This window comes from Rhea americana, unplaced genomic scaffold (genome assembly GCF_003343005.1).
Source record: "Rhea americana isolate MKP2758 unplaced genomic scaffold, rheAme1 scaffold_169, whole genome shotgun sequence".
Taxonomy (NCBI): Eukaryota; Metazoa; Chordata; class Aves; order Rheiformes; family Rheidae; genus Rhea; species Rhea americana.
In genome coordinates, this window is record NW_028185805.1 from 1,493,507 (window position 1) to 1,507,161 (window position 13,655).

At 36.0% G+C, this 13,655-nt stretch overlaps 1 protein-coding gene across 2 annotated transcripts in view; it reads right to left on the reverse strand.

The window, feature by feature from the left end:
• Window positions 1-310: 310 nt before the first annotated feature.
• The window catches only part of PACRG (parkin coregulated), a 264,619-nt gene continuing 251,274 nt past the window's right edge, over window positions 311-13,655 (reverse strand). For both annotated transcript variants that reach the window (XM_085300781.1, XM_085300780.1), the window contains one exon: window positions 311-658. In XM_085300781.1, the coding sequence (XP_085156907.1) occupies window positions 498-658 (161 nt within the window). In that variant the 3' untranslated portion in view covers window positions 311-497. The remainder of the gene's footprint in view (window positions 659-13,655) is intronic.

Here is a 13,655-nt window from a genome sequence, read left to right on the forward strand (position 1 = left end):
TCGTATATACATTGAACAGTTTTATTGTGTGTCAGGCACATTACTCTGCACAGCTGCTAGAGAGGCATTGCTGAACTGGTGTTTCTCTTCCATGACAAACACCTATTAAGCAGTCAGCATAAACTCTTCTTGTTACAGCCTCTGACATCACCCTCAGGGCAAGCAGACACAGAACAGCAATTGCTGAATTGCGTATGAAAATTATAGTTTTATTGTCTATACAACTGAAGGTTTAACTCTGATTCCTGCTCCAGTCAGTCCTGTTATAAAGAAGCAATTCTTTCGTGGAACAAACAAGCACAGTACACCATTGTAACCAAAGGAACAGGCACTGTTTATGTATTGGAAAGACTTGTTCACAATAGTGCTAACACTCTAATGCCCCAGAAGCCACTATTTTAGCAGCTGTAGAGAAAAAAGCATGACTAACAAGATGCCACACAGAGTTAGATATAGTTTTTTTAGCGTACAAATGGAATCATCCCTTTTGACACAACTTAGTTTAATATGCACGACTGATAAGTAGGGATCATGTATTTAATGTTTATATAAGCAGTCTCTCCACCGTAGCGCTCGAAGGCTTCCAGTGTCTCTTGAATCAGATCTCCAATGTTTTCACGCTTCTGCTGGCTGTAGTCTATCCCATCGCCTGAATTAACTGTTAATAAAACAAAAAACAAAAGTTACATTAATGTTTACTCTTAAATGTTTTGAAATAATGACATAGGGAAGTAGAATTGCTGGCCAGCTACTGTGACTCTTGGAAATTTTGCTCTGTGATACAAAACAGCTGTATTTCAAAACAGGATGTTTTCAAATCACTTTAAGGCTCTGCTGCTGCTCCTACTCAATATGCCTTTAAAATATATTAATGTACTCATTACTTTAGTATCTAAGTGAAAATCCAAATAAAAAATAAAGAAAACACATTTTGCTACAATATATAGATGGACTCTCTCTTAGATGGTTAATCTCTCAAGACCATTTTATAACATTGCTTATTTAGGACAAAATGCTACTGCCAGATGCATAAACACTTATCTACAAAATGTAACTTCAGCTAGACTTGTTATGATTTGACATCTGCAATACATATCGTTTTGAGATGTTCCATGTTAAACATCATATTCACATGCTTATGTTTTTTCTGAGAGAGGGGATGTCATTGACCTAAAAGAGAGATTTGGAGTACTATATGGCATCTATTCAATTTCTGCTCCCTGAAAAATGTGTAAATTAAGTCAGTGTCAAACGGACAAATTATTCCAGCCCTTAGATGCAGTAATATTTACAGCTGCTTTCTCTAACACAGACTAGCAGAGGTCACATATAGTCATGTACACATAGCATAATTAAAAAAAATGCTGGTGTAAATAACTATGAAAGCAAAAAATATAAGCAAGAAACTCTGCCTGCAATAATATTGAGAGATTTAAAGGAAGAAAATATATTCCATTTTGTTTCAAAACAATATTCTGAAAACAATCTTCATATGAGTATATTCCAAGACACATATCAAAAACAATTCAGTAGGAGCACAAAGTGCTCTGGCCCAGGKGCATTGGGGAGCCGGCGGCTGGAGCAGCTGTGGCACCACAGGACGGTGGTCCACGTGAAATCGGCTGGTGGTCTCAGTCCTGTCAACGGCAGCAGCCTGCCGGCATTGCACGCTGAACATCTCAGATAACGCTGCTTGCCAGCAAGGGACACATTTTGCCAAAAAGATGGAAGCGACTTCTCAGAGGGCTCCTTTCACGTAAGAGATGTGGTGCACACAAGGGCAGGGGTAGAGTTTGTGCCTGCTGCTCTGCATCACCAGCCCTATGGGTGCAGATCTACAATCACTAYATCCCTTACACCCTTCCTGGATCCAGACCCAAGATCTGGATTTTAAATTTGTGAGCTTATTACCAGGAAAACCYGAAGAACAATGTTCTTGCGGATCGAGTTGGTGAACTCTGGGGTAAAAATAATCCTTTTGATGAATTTTACTCTGAAATAGCTGCTCATATGCCAAGTTAATTATGCATATCTCAGTTTTTCAAAATCACTATAAACATTTGTCTCTTTTCTTTTTGTAAAATGTTTACACAAATATAGACATGACATATAAGAACCAGGCTTCTCAGTAGAAAGGCATTATATTTTTATGATGATTACTCTTAAACACACAAACGCTTTCCTTTATATTAACTATTTATTTCACTAACATGAGAAGCCAGGGTTCTGATAGCGAAATTTACTACAACTGAAATGACTGTAATATTAGATAAAATGGATTATGGTAGCCTGTAGAAAACACTGAAAGCTATTAAATAAAATACGATTAGTTTATACAAAATACATTATGCAGGAAGAAAAGCACATTAAAATTGAGTGGAGTTTTGCCTAGGCATGGTTTTCTCTTGCAGAAAACATCCAAGATAACTGTGTTGCATGTGCGCTGCCAGCACTCCCCAGAACACCTGGAGGTTTTTCTGATTTCATCAGTTTGAGCAAAGGAAACCCTGAACCTTGACCTAGGTCTTGGCAAATACGTAAAGGAATTACTGACTTTCCAACCATTTGACTATTATCTGTAATTTTAAGCCTACACACATGCTCTGTTAATGAGCTTACACAGCTTTCATCATTCTTTCAAATAAGTGGTAAAAAAATGGACTCTAAGGAAGTAACGGTGATATATTGCATAAAGGAGAACTAAGTAAGTTTGGAGAAGGCCAACATGACATGGTGATAAGTGGTGGCAGAGTGTATTTTCCAGCGTCACATATATACCTTTTTTACTATGCATAGTCCCGGCAATAAATGATGCCTTAGATAGTTGACTAAAAGATACCTAAGAGAATGAGGCAACTATAAGGCAAATAGTCTGCAAGGAAGGGCTGAATGTGTGATATACAGACCTCCATTACATTTTTTTTTTCACACAGACCATTTATGCTCTATGAAGGTTTGTATCCTCGAGATAGTCATAATTCATGCTAATGTCATGGCACAGGTTACAATGGACAATACCAGAAAGGTTTTGTCAGCTCTAAAGTCACCTGGTAAGTCCCAGAATAGCTATTCTATGCAGTTTTAGGAATTACCAAATCTTTCAGACAGAAAAAATAATGATTAACCCAACAGGACAACATCCAGCCTAGTACTGAATGTCAGCACTGAATGGATGAGTCAGACGGATCTGCTCAATACACCTAAGGGTAAATATCTAGTCATAATAATGATGATTAGCTGGAAGAAAATAGCTACTGAAGTATAGCGGTCTCAGCATGCCCTTCTTTGATTTGACTTTATTTCCAAGTTAGTTTGCAAGAGGAGCCAACTTTGTCAGCCACAAAAATGCTGCATATGTAAAGTGTGAATGTGGATCTGATTCAAGCTCTTTATGAAGTTGTCCTTTGTGAGAGAGAATATATCAACATAAAAATGCTAGAAAGCACATTTGTCATATCCTCATCTCAAAGTGAAATGTCTGGCAAATTCAGCATGCATCAAGAACTCTTTTCAGAACAAATGTTATTATTGTGCTTCGAAGAAATGCATTGATGCAGTACTAACAGATCTGAAGGATTAGAATCAGGAAAATGTCTCTTTTTTTACTTTCTGGATCAAAAAGTCAGTTCCCAGTCTCCTAAACGACGCACCAAAGGTTTTCATGATTCTTAAAAATGAAGAAAAAGTCTTTGCACCTGTCAAGACCTGCTTTAGCTGATGAAATCACCAGCACACCAAGCCGAGGAGTGGCACTCCCTGCCCTGCTGCAAGTGCTGGTGATGCTGCCGTAGCTGAGGAAACCCTACTCACACCCTCTGGGGCTGAACTCAGCTTTTGGCAGGGAAGTGAACAAAGATTTGAATTTTGCTCTAAAATATGGTTTGTATTTGAGTTTAGACATGCTGCTTATATGCACGGGTCAAGGTATTAAGGAAATTCTAGTGTTATCTGTATTTCATTCCATTTCATTTTTAAATTTCAATACAGCAATATTACGGATTAAAAATTGCAGTGCATTAAAAAAGGACAAACCAGATTTATCTCAGGGTGTTAAGAGCTTGATAGATAGAGCAGTTTTTAAGTCCTGGATGGGAGGAGAAAAGTAAAACAAACCTTAAATATCAGTCAGATCTCATCTTATCTCTGGATGTTTGTTAGCATCTGAAAGCATCTTAGACATTCTTCCAGCTTATTAGATTTCACTTCAAGGAACACCAGGTTTTGAACAGAGTTTTTTAATCTCTCAAATATGTCAAAGTATCTCTCTGTAAATCACAGATATGAAAWCCTGCTTCGATGGTGGCTGTTTCCAAGGTTCTATTTCACGGAAAATAAAAATTAAAACTCAAATCATTATACACCTATTATTGGAGGAACAGAACTTCAGTAAATACTAAATACCTCAGGAATGCTTGGTCTTGGAGAAAACAATAATACTTAAGTGATTCCTGAAGAGATTTCTGAAGCAAGGCCCATGTCCACAGCTTAAATCATGTTTTTTAGTGATGAAGTATTATGATAAATAGTAATGATTGTAACTCAAAGGCCATTCCTCTCTTTTTCACCCTTCAACTCATGTTGATCAGTGCATACTCACACACATGTATTTCAGCTTGTTGTCTGAACAGAAATTTTTGAGCCATTACTAATCAATAATAGAGAGCTCCTGCATAATGAATTTTTATATACAAATCCATAAAACTTTACTTGGAAAAATAAACAGCATTCCTCCCTTTTTTTGAATCTTGAGCAACAAAGACCTTAGAAGGTAAAGTGACTTGCTCAAATCTGTGCAATAGATCAGTCATGAATCATATTTTTTAACTTTTTAGTTTAAATAATAACAGTGCTATTTATGCTAAACTATAACTATGGTAAAAATCATTTTTGAGAAGCTAATTCAGTTCAACAAGCTTTTTGAGCAATTAAAATGATTACAGTAATCCCACATACTAACCACTTAACTGAATAACATCATTGTTACTTCAAAAAACAAAAACAAATCCCCCCCCMMAAAAAACAGTAATTGTATTGTGAAGTGCAGATGTATTACTGATTATGGAATCATATTTCTACAGAAGAGTCAATTACAGAACAATATGCAGTTAAGGAACACAAACTAACATTAAGAAAATTAGGACAAAATTCAGGACTTTATTCCTTCTTAGAGGAAGAATCAGAAAGAAGGAATAAACCAAAGCTGATGTCAGATGTATCGATTGCCATGCCTGCATATCAGCACTCATATCTCACAGGTTCGCTGCTCAGGTGCATTTGAGAGTATAATAAAATTTCCAAAGGTCTGTTGTGAAGATTGATTTTTTTTTGCTATAAAGTAGTGGCTTACTGACTGGAGTGGAAAGCAAAGGCTCCTACGAGTCAGTGCAGTATGACAGAGGCCTCCTTCTCCCTGTTTCTGTCACTGGGGCTCAGAATTCACCTCTGAAATTGTCCACACTGGAAGGGATGAAGTAGTCTGGTCTCCTTGTCCATTTAATTGAGAGCTTGTGAAAAGCTCCAGGATAATACTCTCAAATCCTCCTGTCTGCTAGGAAATGGCGGATTATTGCTTGTTCATTTTATTCAGGTAGAGTCACCACAAGGTTATGACTTTTGGTCATTACTAGCCAAGACAGAAAATCCTGCGTTCCATTCCTGATGGCTCAGAGCAACAGAAACACCAGTTTTAAATGTTTCTTGGGGCATGTGTTGATCATGTGCATGCAGACACTTCAAGCAGCCTTGCACAAACTAGTCGCAAAGCTAGATCATCAGAAAGAAGAGTTTATAGAACAATTCAGGTTGGAAGAAACCTCTGGAGTCATCTGGTCCAACCTCCTGCTTAAAGTCAGCTCCAATATCAAAGATAGATCAGGTTGCTCAAGTTCAAATACCTCAGTTTGCTCTACATAGACCAGAACCAGAACCAGAAATGATGCCGACACCCTTGAGCTTTCACCAGCCATTTCAGATGTGATGAAGGGAAGTGCTTAAATACTAGTCCTTAAGTACTAAAATAATTAATCAAATAATTACAATTTAAGGGAAGTCCTTTAATCTTAATAAGCATTTGATGAAGATGGATGGTTTTCAGTTTCATGAGGGGAACTATTATCTGTTTTGATACAAAACAAAAATAAGCTTTTGGCATAGTAGTAGATTCTAACTTGTATACACATAGTGTTTTCGGGGGAGCTTTACCATACACCAAAGAAAGAGGCACAACTTTAGCTGAAAAATTAATAAACTTTCATTATCAGTCTGACCTGAAACTATGAAAAATATTTTTTAAAAAATTTACTTGTATTTTCAAACACAGATTTAACTTGTATTTTTCAAAACACTTTAACACATTAAAATTGAAAGCACTAAAAGGCTTAAGGAGGCAAAATCTTTGACTACACACAGCCCTTTTTGTTGACYTTGTCCACATTTAGAGTTCCTTGTGTCTTGGTTAACTTGGCTCCTCACTCGTTTTTTCATCACTAGCACTGAGTGTTAATCACATTACTATAGTACTGCAAAGCTTGCAGGAGAACAAAGAAAGCACGTATGCTCAGAATCTAAAGCAAATACTAATATAGAAATGTTTCTGCTTATCATAGGTTTTGTAAAGAAAGAAAAACTGTATGCTTTGGATATTAATTAATTGTGTATTGTCTATGTAAACAAGATGCTTTCAAGTTTGCTTTATTTCTCATCAGAGACACCTTGTTTTAACACAGAATAGGGACTCTTTCTGTTGTCATCTTCCATACACATCTAGATTTTAGCTTAGTTCATAAATTAGCATTTTCCTTTAAAGTTAGTATTGTTACTATAAATACTATCCACAAAGTCAGCAGTTCAATAAGTGGAGGAAGTGCTCTGATTGGAAAGGAAACATTTGACTGACTTATGATGTTTTTAGTAATGATGCAAGCCTACTGGAGATAGTTTTAACTACTTGTAAATTGCTGCAGTATTAAAAAAAAAATTTGAAAATGAGCCAAGATAGCAGCTGTTATCACAGTTTTCCATTTCCAGGAAATGTTAGCAACATCAGATGTAATCTATTCTAAGTCCAGATTTCTTTTTTTAATATTGAAGTACTAAAATGAAAATGAAATCATAGCCTTTGTAACAAATAGTGTTAGCAAAAATATTTGGTCAATGAATTTAAAAATGAGAAAGATATTATTTGAGATTTTTCTTCCTTAAGTACTTAAACACTTACTTACTTTTACTCTAAAGAATTTAGACTTTGATGTTTGCCCATGTTTGTGCTACTGATATCAAATAAGTAGCATTAAATAATCTTAGATAAACAACGTGAACAACAGGAGAACAGAAGCTAGAGGTCGAGATCTGTGGCCTTGATACACTGTTTACTGTTGCAAAATAATATATTAGGTCACAAAGCCTGCTTAAAGCGCAACAAGAGTTGCACCACTGATGTGAATCCGACCTTCTTCCAATTGTTCGATATATACAAGCTAGTACAAAGTAACTACTGTCTGTTAGCTAGAAAACATGTTTGTGTGTGCAAAATCTGTATGGCTTTGTTGGCCTGAACTGAAATATATTTCCATATTATTTCTCACTAACTACTCGTCCAAATAGAGCAGAAAAAATAAAAAAGGAATAAAAACCATGCAAAAATATATTTTTCTGGAATAAACATTTTTTATTGTATACAGTAATTTAAAGTGACAAATGTGAAAGTCCCAAAATGTCTTAAAGTTCACTGATTTCAATATAAAACATAAACCTACAATGCAATAGTCAGTTTTTAACAGCAAGTTAATTCACATTTAAAATCAAGATGCTTGACAAACCTTCCCTCTCCCCCTGGAATATTTTTGTTTATGTAATTAGAATGCTGTTGAAGGCAAGCCCTGGGTTTTTCTTTACAAGCAAAAAGCTCAGTAATTCATTACTTTGTGTTAATAATAGTTGGTGTGTTTGCCTGTCTGTCAAGTACTAATAGAATTCGTTGTGTTTAAATTCACTTTTCAAAATGAAAGTTTCAAAATCATTACTATTTAAGGACCCTGTCTGGCATAGCTTGCCCATCAGAAATTTCAGTGACAACTGAATGACTTCAGTGACAGCTTTTKTAACTCAGGGATAGAAGGGTGAGCCTATCATTGTCACTAGAATGCAACCATATCAAAAATGGGTCAATATGTTGAAAATTTCCCATGAATATTTTGGCAATAAGTTACTAGATATGCCTATAAGTTGTAGAATACAACAACTGAACTTGCCTGTTCCTTCTGTTCCCTARTTAAGTATAATAAACAAGAACTTTAAGTTAATTGAGGCGTTTTCAGCAGCGATTTGAGCAGGGACAAGGAGATGGCTATGAAAGGCTGTGTGCACTTGCCAAGATTTCTTTCATCGTGATGGGACAAAGACTGAATTTATACAGCTTAAAGGACAGATAGCACTGAAAATGAGATATACTATTTTATCCTCAAGCCAGACAGAGAAAAGAACACCCTTCCCTCCCCAAATAACTGTACTGTAAGGGTCAGAAGAACTACTTCTGCTACATTTTTAAAACTAAATTTAAAAAGAGGCAAACTGAGTAATCTGATTACTACTTTGTTTTGATGTTTTACAACTGTATCAATGCCTGTGAAAGATAAAAAAAAAAAAGAAAGAGAAAAAGAAAAAGAAAAAGAAAAAAAAAAGAAAAAGAAAAAAGCCTTCCCAAGATAGGAATTTGCATTCTTTTTATGAGCAACAGGAAGGACATCACAATAAATGCTCATCAAAGGCTGGTTAACAGCCATTCATTTTACAGTAAGAAAAGCTTGCATTTGAATTTATAACAGCTTTTCAAACAAGCAGAAAAAAGACAAATTTTTGACGTAACTATAATACATTATAATGTGTAGTCTTTACATACAGGAATGTAAAACAGATTAAAGAGAAAGAAAATCATATTCCCTAGGTGTGGGATTTCTGCAGATTCACAGCTTTTGAACTGTGAAAGTTGAAGCCTTTTGAAAGCAGTATAGGAACAACACGTACACCGTATGCAGACTGGAACGTCTTTTGGTAAAGCTTTAGGAATCTCTCACCAAACTGTCTCTTACTTGTTTATGTTTTTCAAAATCTATGTTTTCAAAATTTTCTCTGCATTAAATGTGAAGAAAGATAAGTGAATACAGAGAGCTATTTCATTAGTGGCTCTCATTGGAAAACACCTGTTTTTTTCTTTAAATTACATCTCTACCTTTTGTTGTTCATCTTGGTATTTAGAAAGGGTCTCAGGTATGTTCAGGAAAGAAGGAGCTGAACAGCATTCAGCATCGCAGGCTGAATGCTTGAGAACTTCTCACTCCAAAGTCAGATTTATGAGGAAAGCTACACGCAAGTTATAAGTAACATGGAAGTTACATGCAAAAAAAAAAAAAAAAAAAAAAAAAAAAAATCCAATCTCTAAGGTCATAAGAAACTTACTTATGAAACTTGATTTATGCAGCAGTTTAGTCATCTGAAGCATCAACTTGAAGGGACTCTATCTTCTTGGTATGCCAAAAAAGGTTCTCTTGTATTCAATGGCACTTAGTGAAGTGAAGACATATTATCACTGTCATGAGACTATAGCTCAGCAAAAAGAAAATATAGCATGCAGTCACCCTCAACACTCAATGTGTGTTTTTTGTGTTATTTTAAAATTACAAAGTAGTAACTGAAGGATGAGAGATTTGAAGAATGGAGGATATGAGGTCTTTACATAATAGCTTAGAGTTCTTCAAATCTTGTTCTGATTTAGCTTCTCTTTAAAAAGAAAAGTTATTTTAAATATTGGCATTTAAATATCTTCCTTCCAAGAGCCCTTGAGCACTTTTTACTCATATTAAATGAACTGAGGAAGCACACTTTTCTCTGAACATGTATTTCTCCTGAGATAAATCAGTGAAAGGGAGGTTGGCTGGTGGCACGTTGTGAAACCGCATTGCATAACCTATCTCAATAATGGCCAGCATCCAGCYATCTCAAGCAGGACTGCTTATCTGTTCAGCTTGCCATCAAGATTACTGCAGGGACTGAAACAGCAAAGCATGCTGATACYGCCAGCTCCTGAGTTGTCTGCTATTTTCATTCATCTAAGAAGAACCACTCTGCTGGATTTAAAAAACTGAAGGAAACTGAACTGCAGTAGTTGTTACTTGGAAAGTAAGAATTATAGGCATGTGTAGCCCTTCAGTCTAAGGGGAAAGCCRAAGAATTTTTCACTGGTGTATTTGGGCAAGTCCAAGCATCTAAAGCATTGCATCTTCAGTCCACAGCAAAAAATGCTATTGATAACATCAGCAGGTTTGTACAAAGACAGTATATTTGCACGTTTTTCCAGTAACCTCTCCCRCTACTAAGACCACCTACTGAGACGTAGAAAACTGGCACATTCTTGCACTAGGCAGAAAACATTTTTGTTTGGCCACTTATGCAATTTTAAAACATTGCTTCCTTTAATATCCACTATAAAATCATTATTCACTGTGTCATTTATGTGATTGGTATCACAGTTTATCACGTGTATTTTTTAACTGTACCCGTAACACTTTCACAAAGGGACTGTGGTATACAAGTTAGAAGGACACAAACATTTTTGTGATGCTTGAATATCACTGTTTGCAATCAAAGAAGTAAATGCACAGAAGAGGCACGTATAAAAAAACCATGAAAATGGTTAGGAGTTTTTTTGAGATCAAGTAATTATTCATATATTTGATGATATTTTAAGAGAAAACTTTTTGACATACTTTTTATTTTTTAAAATTTATTTATAACTTTATAACTTTGTAAGTTTTATATATATATATATATATATAAAATTTTTCTGAAAAAAAAAAGTAACCATAGGTTCTAGTTACAGGAGAAAAGATTCAGAATACATTTTCTTATTTGCTGTTTCCATGATGCTCTTTTACCATTGGCATGCATGAATAGAGAAAAAAAAAAATGCTGCTATTTCTTACACTGCTTACACCTGTAGAATTGTGATCATAATCTCTTAAAGCCACACTTGATTTTACACATTTACTGAAGTAGACCTTTAAACTTATCTATTTTGAGACTATGCATAGAAATAAAATTGCCTTTTCTGCAYGTGAATAGGATACATGACATGTTTAGCAGGGTAAATTCCACCCTCCTTCACACAGGTAGTAACCTTTAGATACCTATGGGGGTGTCTTCATGTACAAAACATGATTCAGTTACTAACAATGCAACACTTCTGGCTCAGCTTGTAATACTTTTTTAAACACACTTCCACTTCATTACAAAAACAGTGAGCCTGAACAACAGTAAGGCTTGAAAAAATTCTTTTCTTCTCAAGTGAATTTATATTTTGCTTTATTTGTCCTTAATTGCTGCAAGTATTATGCATCTATAGGCCGTATAGACCCATCTATGAGGGTGTCTCTCTTGCACTGTTTATCTGAGTGTTCACTATCCTGACATGTTGCTGTGCCAGGACCTTAAGCTGTTCGATCAGAACTTTTTTAACGTGTTATTCTCAGCCAATTCAGGCATTATAAAGCAAATACGACCACTTCTATTCTTCAAATTGTACCTAAAGCTTGCTACACACACACACACCCCCCTAGATCCATGTATGTCAGGACAGTGAGGAAGAGACAAGAGAAGAAAATGATATAGCTGAATGCACCTGGTCAGCTTCCACTAGCTTAGAGATTTCTTACTAACTGCTGGGAAAACAGTTCAATAGCACTGCAGTGCACTGTTTCAATACTTCTCAGTTTGCATTTTTGCAAGCACAAAAGTAAAAACTTGTCCAAAAAGATCTCCCCTGGTGACTAAAATAGGCTTTCTTGCACTTGAATGATCTGCRAGCATACACACACTTACCTCACATCTAGCTTTACATTAATAGCAATGAAATGGCCATTCCTATGAAGGGAAGTCATGAGGGCTTTTTAATAAATTTGGGACACATTTAAAAGAAAGCCTGGAAGTCAGCATGACTAATATCTAAATGGGAGATTTTTTACAGGAACTGTTTCTCTTGCCGTTTGCCTGCAATGCTTATTGCGCCATGGATACGGTCAGCCTCCAGAGGAAACCGAGAGAAGCAACACCTCACAAAATTCCTTTATCGCCTCTCTCCAGTAGGCCACAGTTTCACCTCCTAGATGGCTTTATGCTAATGGTTGCYGTGGGTTTAAAGGTCTCTGATCCAACTCTGCCACTGCAGTGCTGAATTAGTACCCTGGGAAGCAGTGGCTCAAGAATAACAGAACGCATCGCATCAGAAAAATGTTACTGAGCATTTCTGAACAACTGCAGCAAATGCAGACTGACAACTTTTGAAGGAAACCATGGGATGTTATTTTAAGGGAAAAGAATAACATATACTAGTCTATAAATGCATGTGAGCAAAATTCCTTATAGGTCACCAAGAAATTTCATCACTGAACAGCGATTTCTGGAAAGTGCTTCCTGAATTACTCTTCCTAGAACAACAAAAGTTTATTGTGTGCCTGACTGATAAGCAGAATACACAATTCTTGTCCTAAGGACAAGAATGTAGACATGACAGGAATAAAAGACAAAGAAAAACAAAGGATAAAAATGGAGGAAAAGAAGCCAAGAACATTCACTTGGCTAATGAATTTTCTTAAGCRTGTTCCATAAAGGTTCTAACATATACAAGTACATATATTATGGATTAGCACAATTATTTCATGCAATTTAAAGTCTCACACCAGATAAAAATGGATGTGTTATATCTGAGGTTGGTGAGTTTCTAGTGTCATTTGGACTAAAACAAGCTGAAAGGTAGCTAGGTTTATCTGTACTTYTCTAGCTGGGATAGATCCTAATAGTATCTTTGCTTTACAGTTTTGAGTAAGAACTCACCTACTTACAAGTTTGCTTTGGAAAATGATGAGAAGGAATGCCAGTTGTATTAATTACTGTACAAGGCTCCCACAGAAGCTTATGCTGTCCATTTAAATAATGATTTTTTAAAGATTGGGATGGTGGAGTGAAGCTGTTCATTGGCGCTCGAAATAAGAGGTAACCAGTAAACTCCCAGAGAGTGAGACTTCTCTCATTGTCTGCATTCCTTTAAATAATATGGATCAAAAATAGAGTCATTCTCTTGCTGATTTGGTAATACCCTCATTATATAGAAGCATAAGCTTTCCTCTCTGCTTAATCTCAAAAAATGCTGAAGAGTCAATGAGTCATCTTAGGCATACTTGTTATCAGATCTAGTGCTTCAGCCATCTGCCTCAACAGCTCCTGAAACTGCTGAAAGTCATCTGGCAGTGAGATTATAATCACTGTCACAGAATCCTCAGAAGACATGGAAGAAATCAARCTAACATCAGTTTATTTACATATTCTCGCTATTGTCACATATCCACATCCAGCAGGTCAGGTTGGCTTTAACAGGGGTAATGATCTCAGCTTTTTTGGTGGAAATGGTYCAAAAAGAGAAAAACATGATTTTATAGCAGAGGAACAATAATAGCTGCAGCCCAGAATTTTTCCCGACAGTAGATGTCTGTTACCATTCCTACCACGAGCTGGGTGAGACTGACAGCTTTCTYTGAAAGCATGTTATGTCACGCTCAGTTCTTGGTAGGAATGGTAATAGACKTCTACCTTCAGGAAAAATTCTCGTT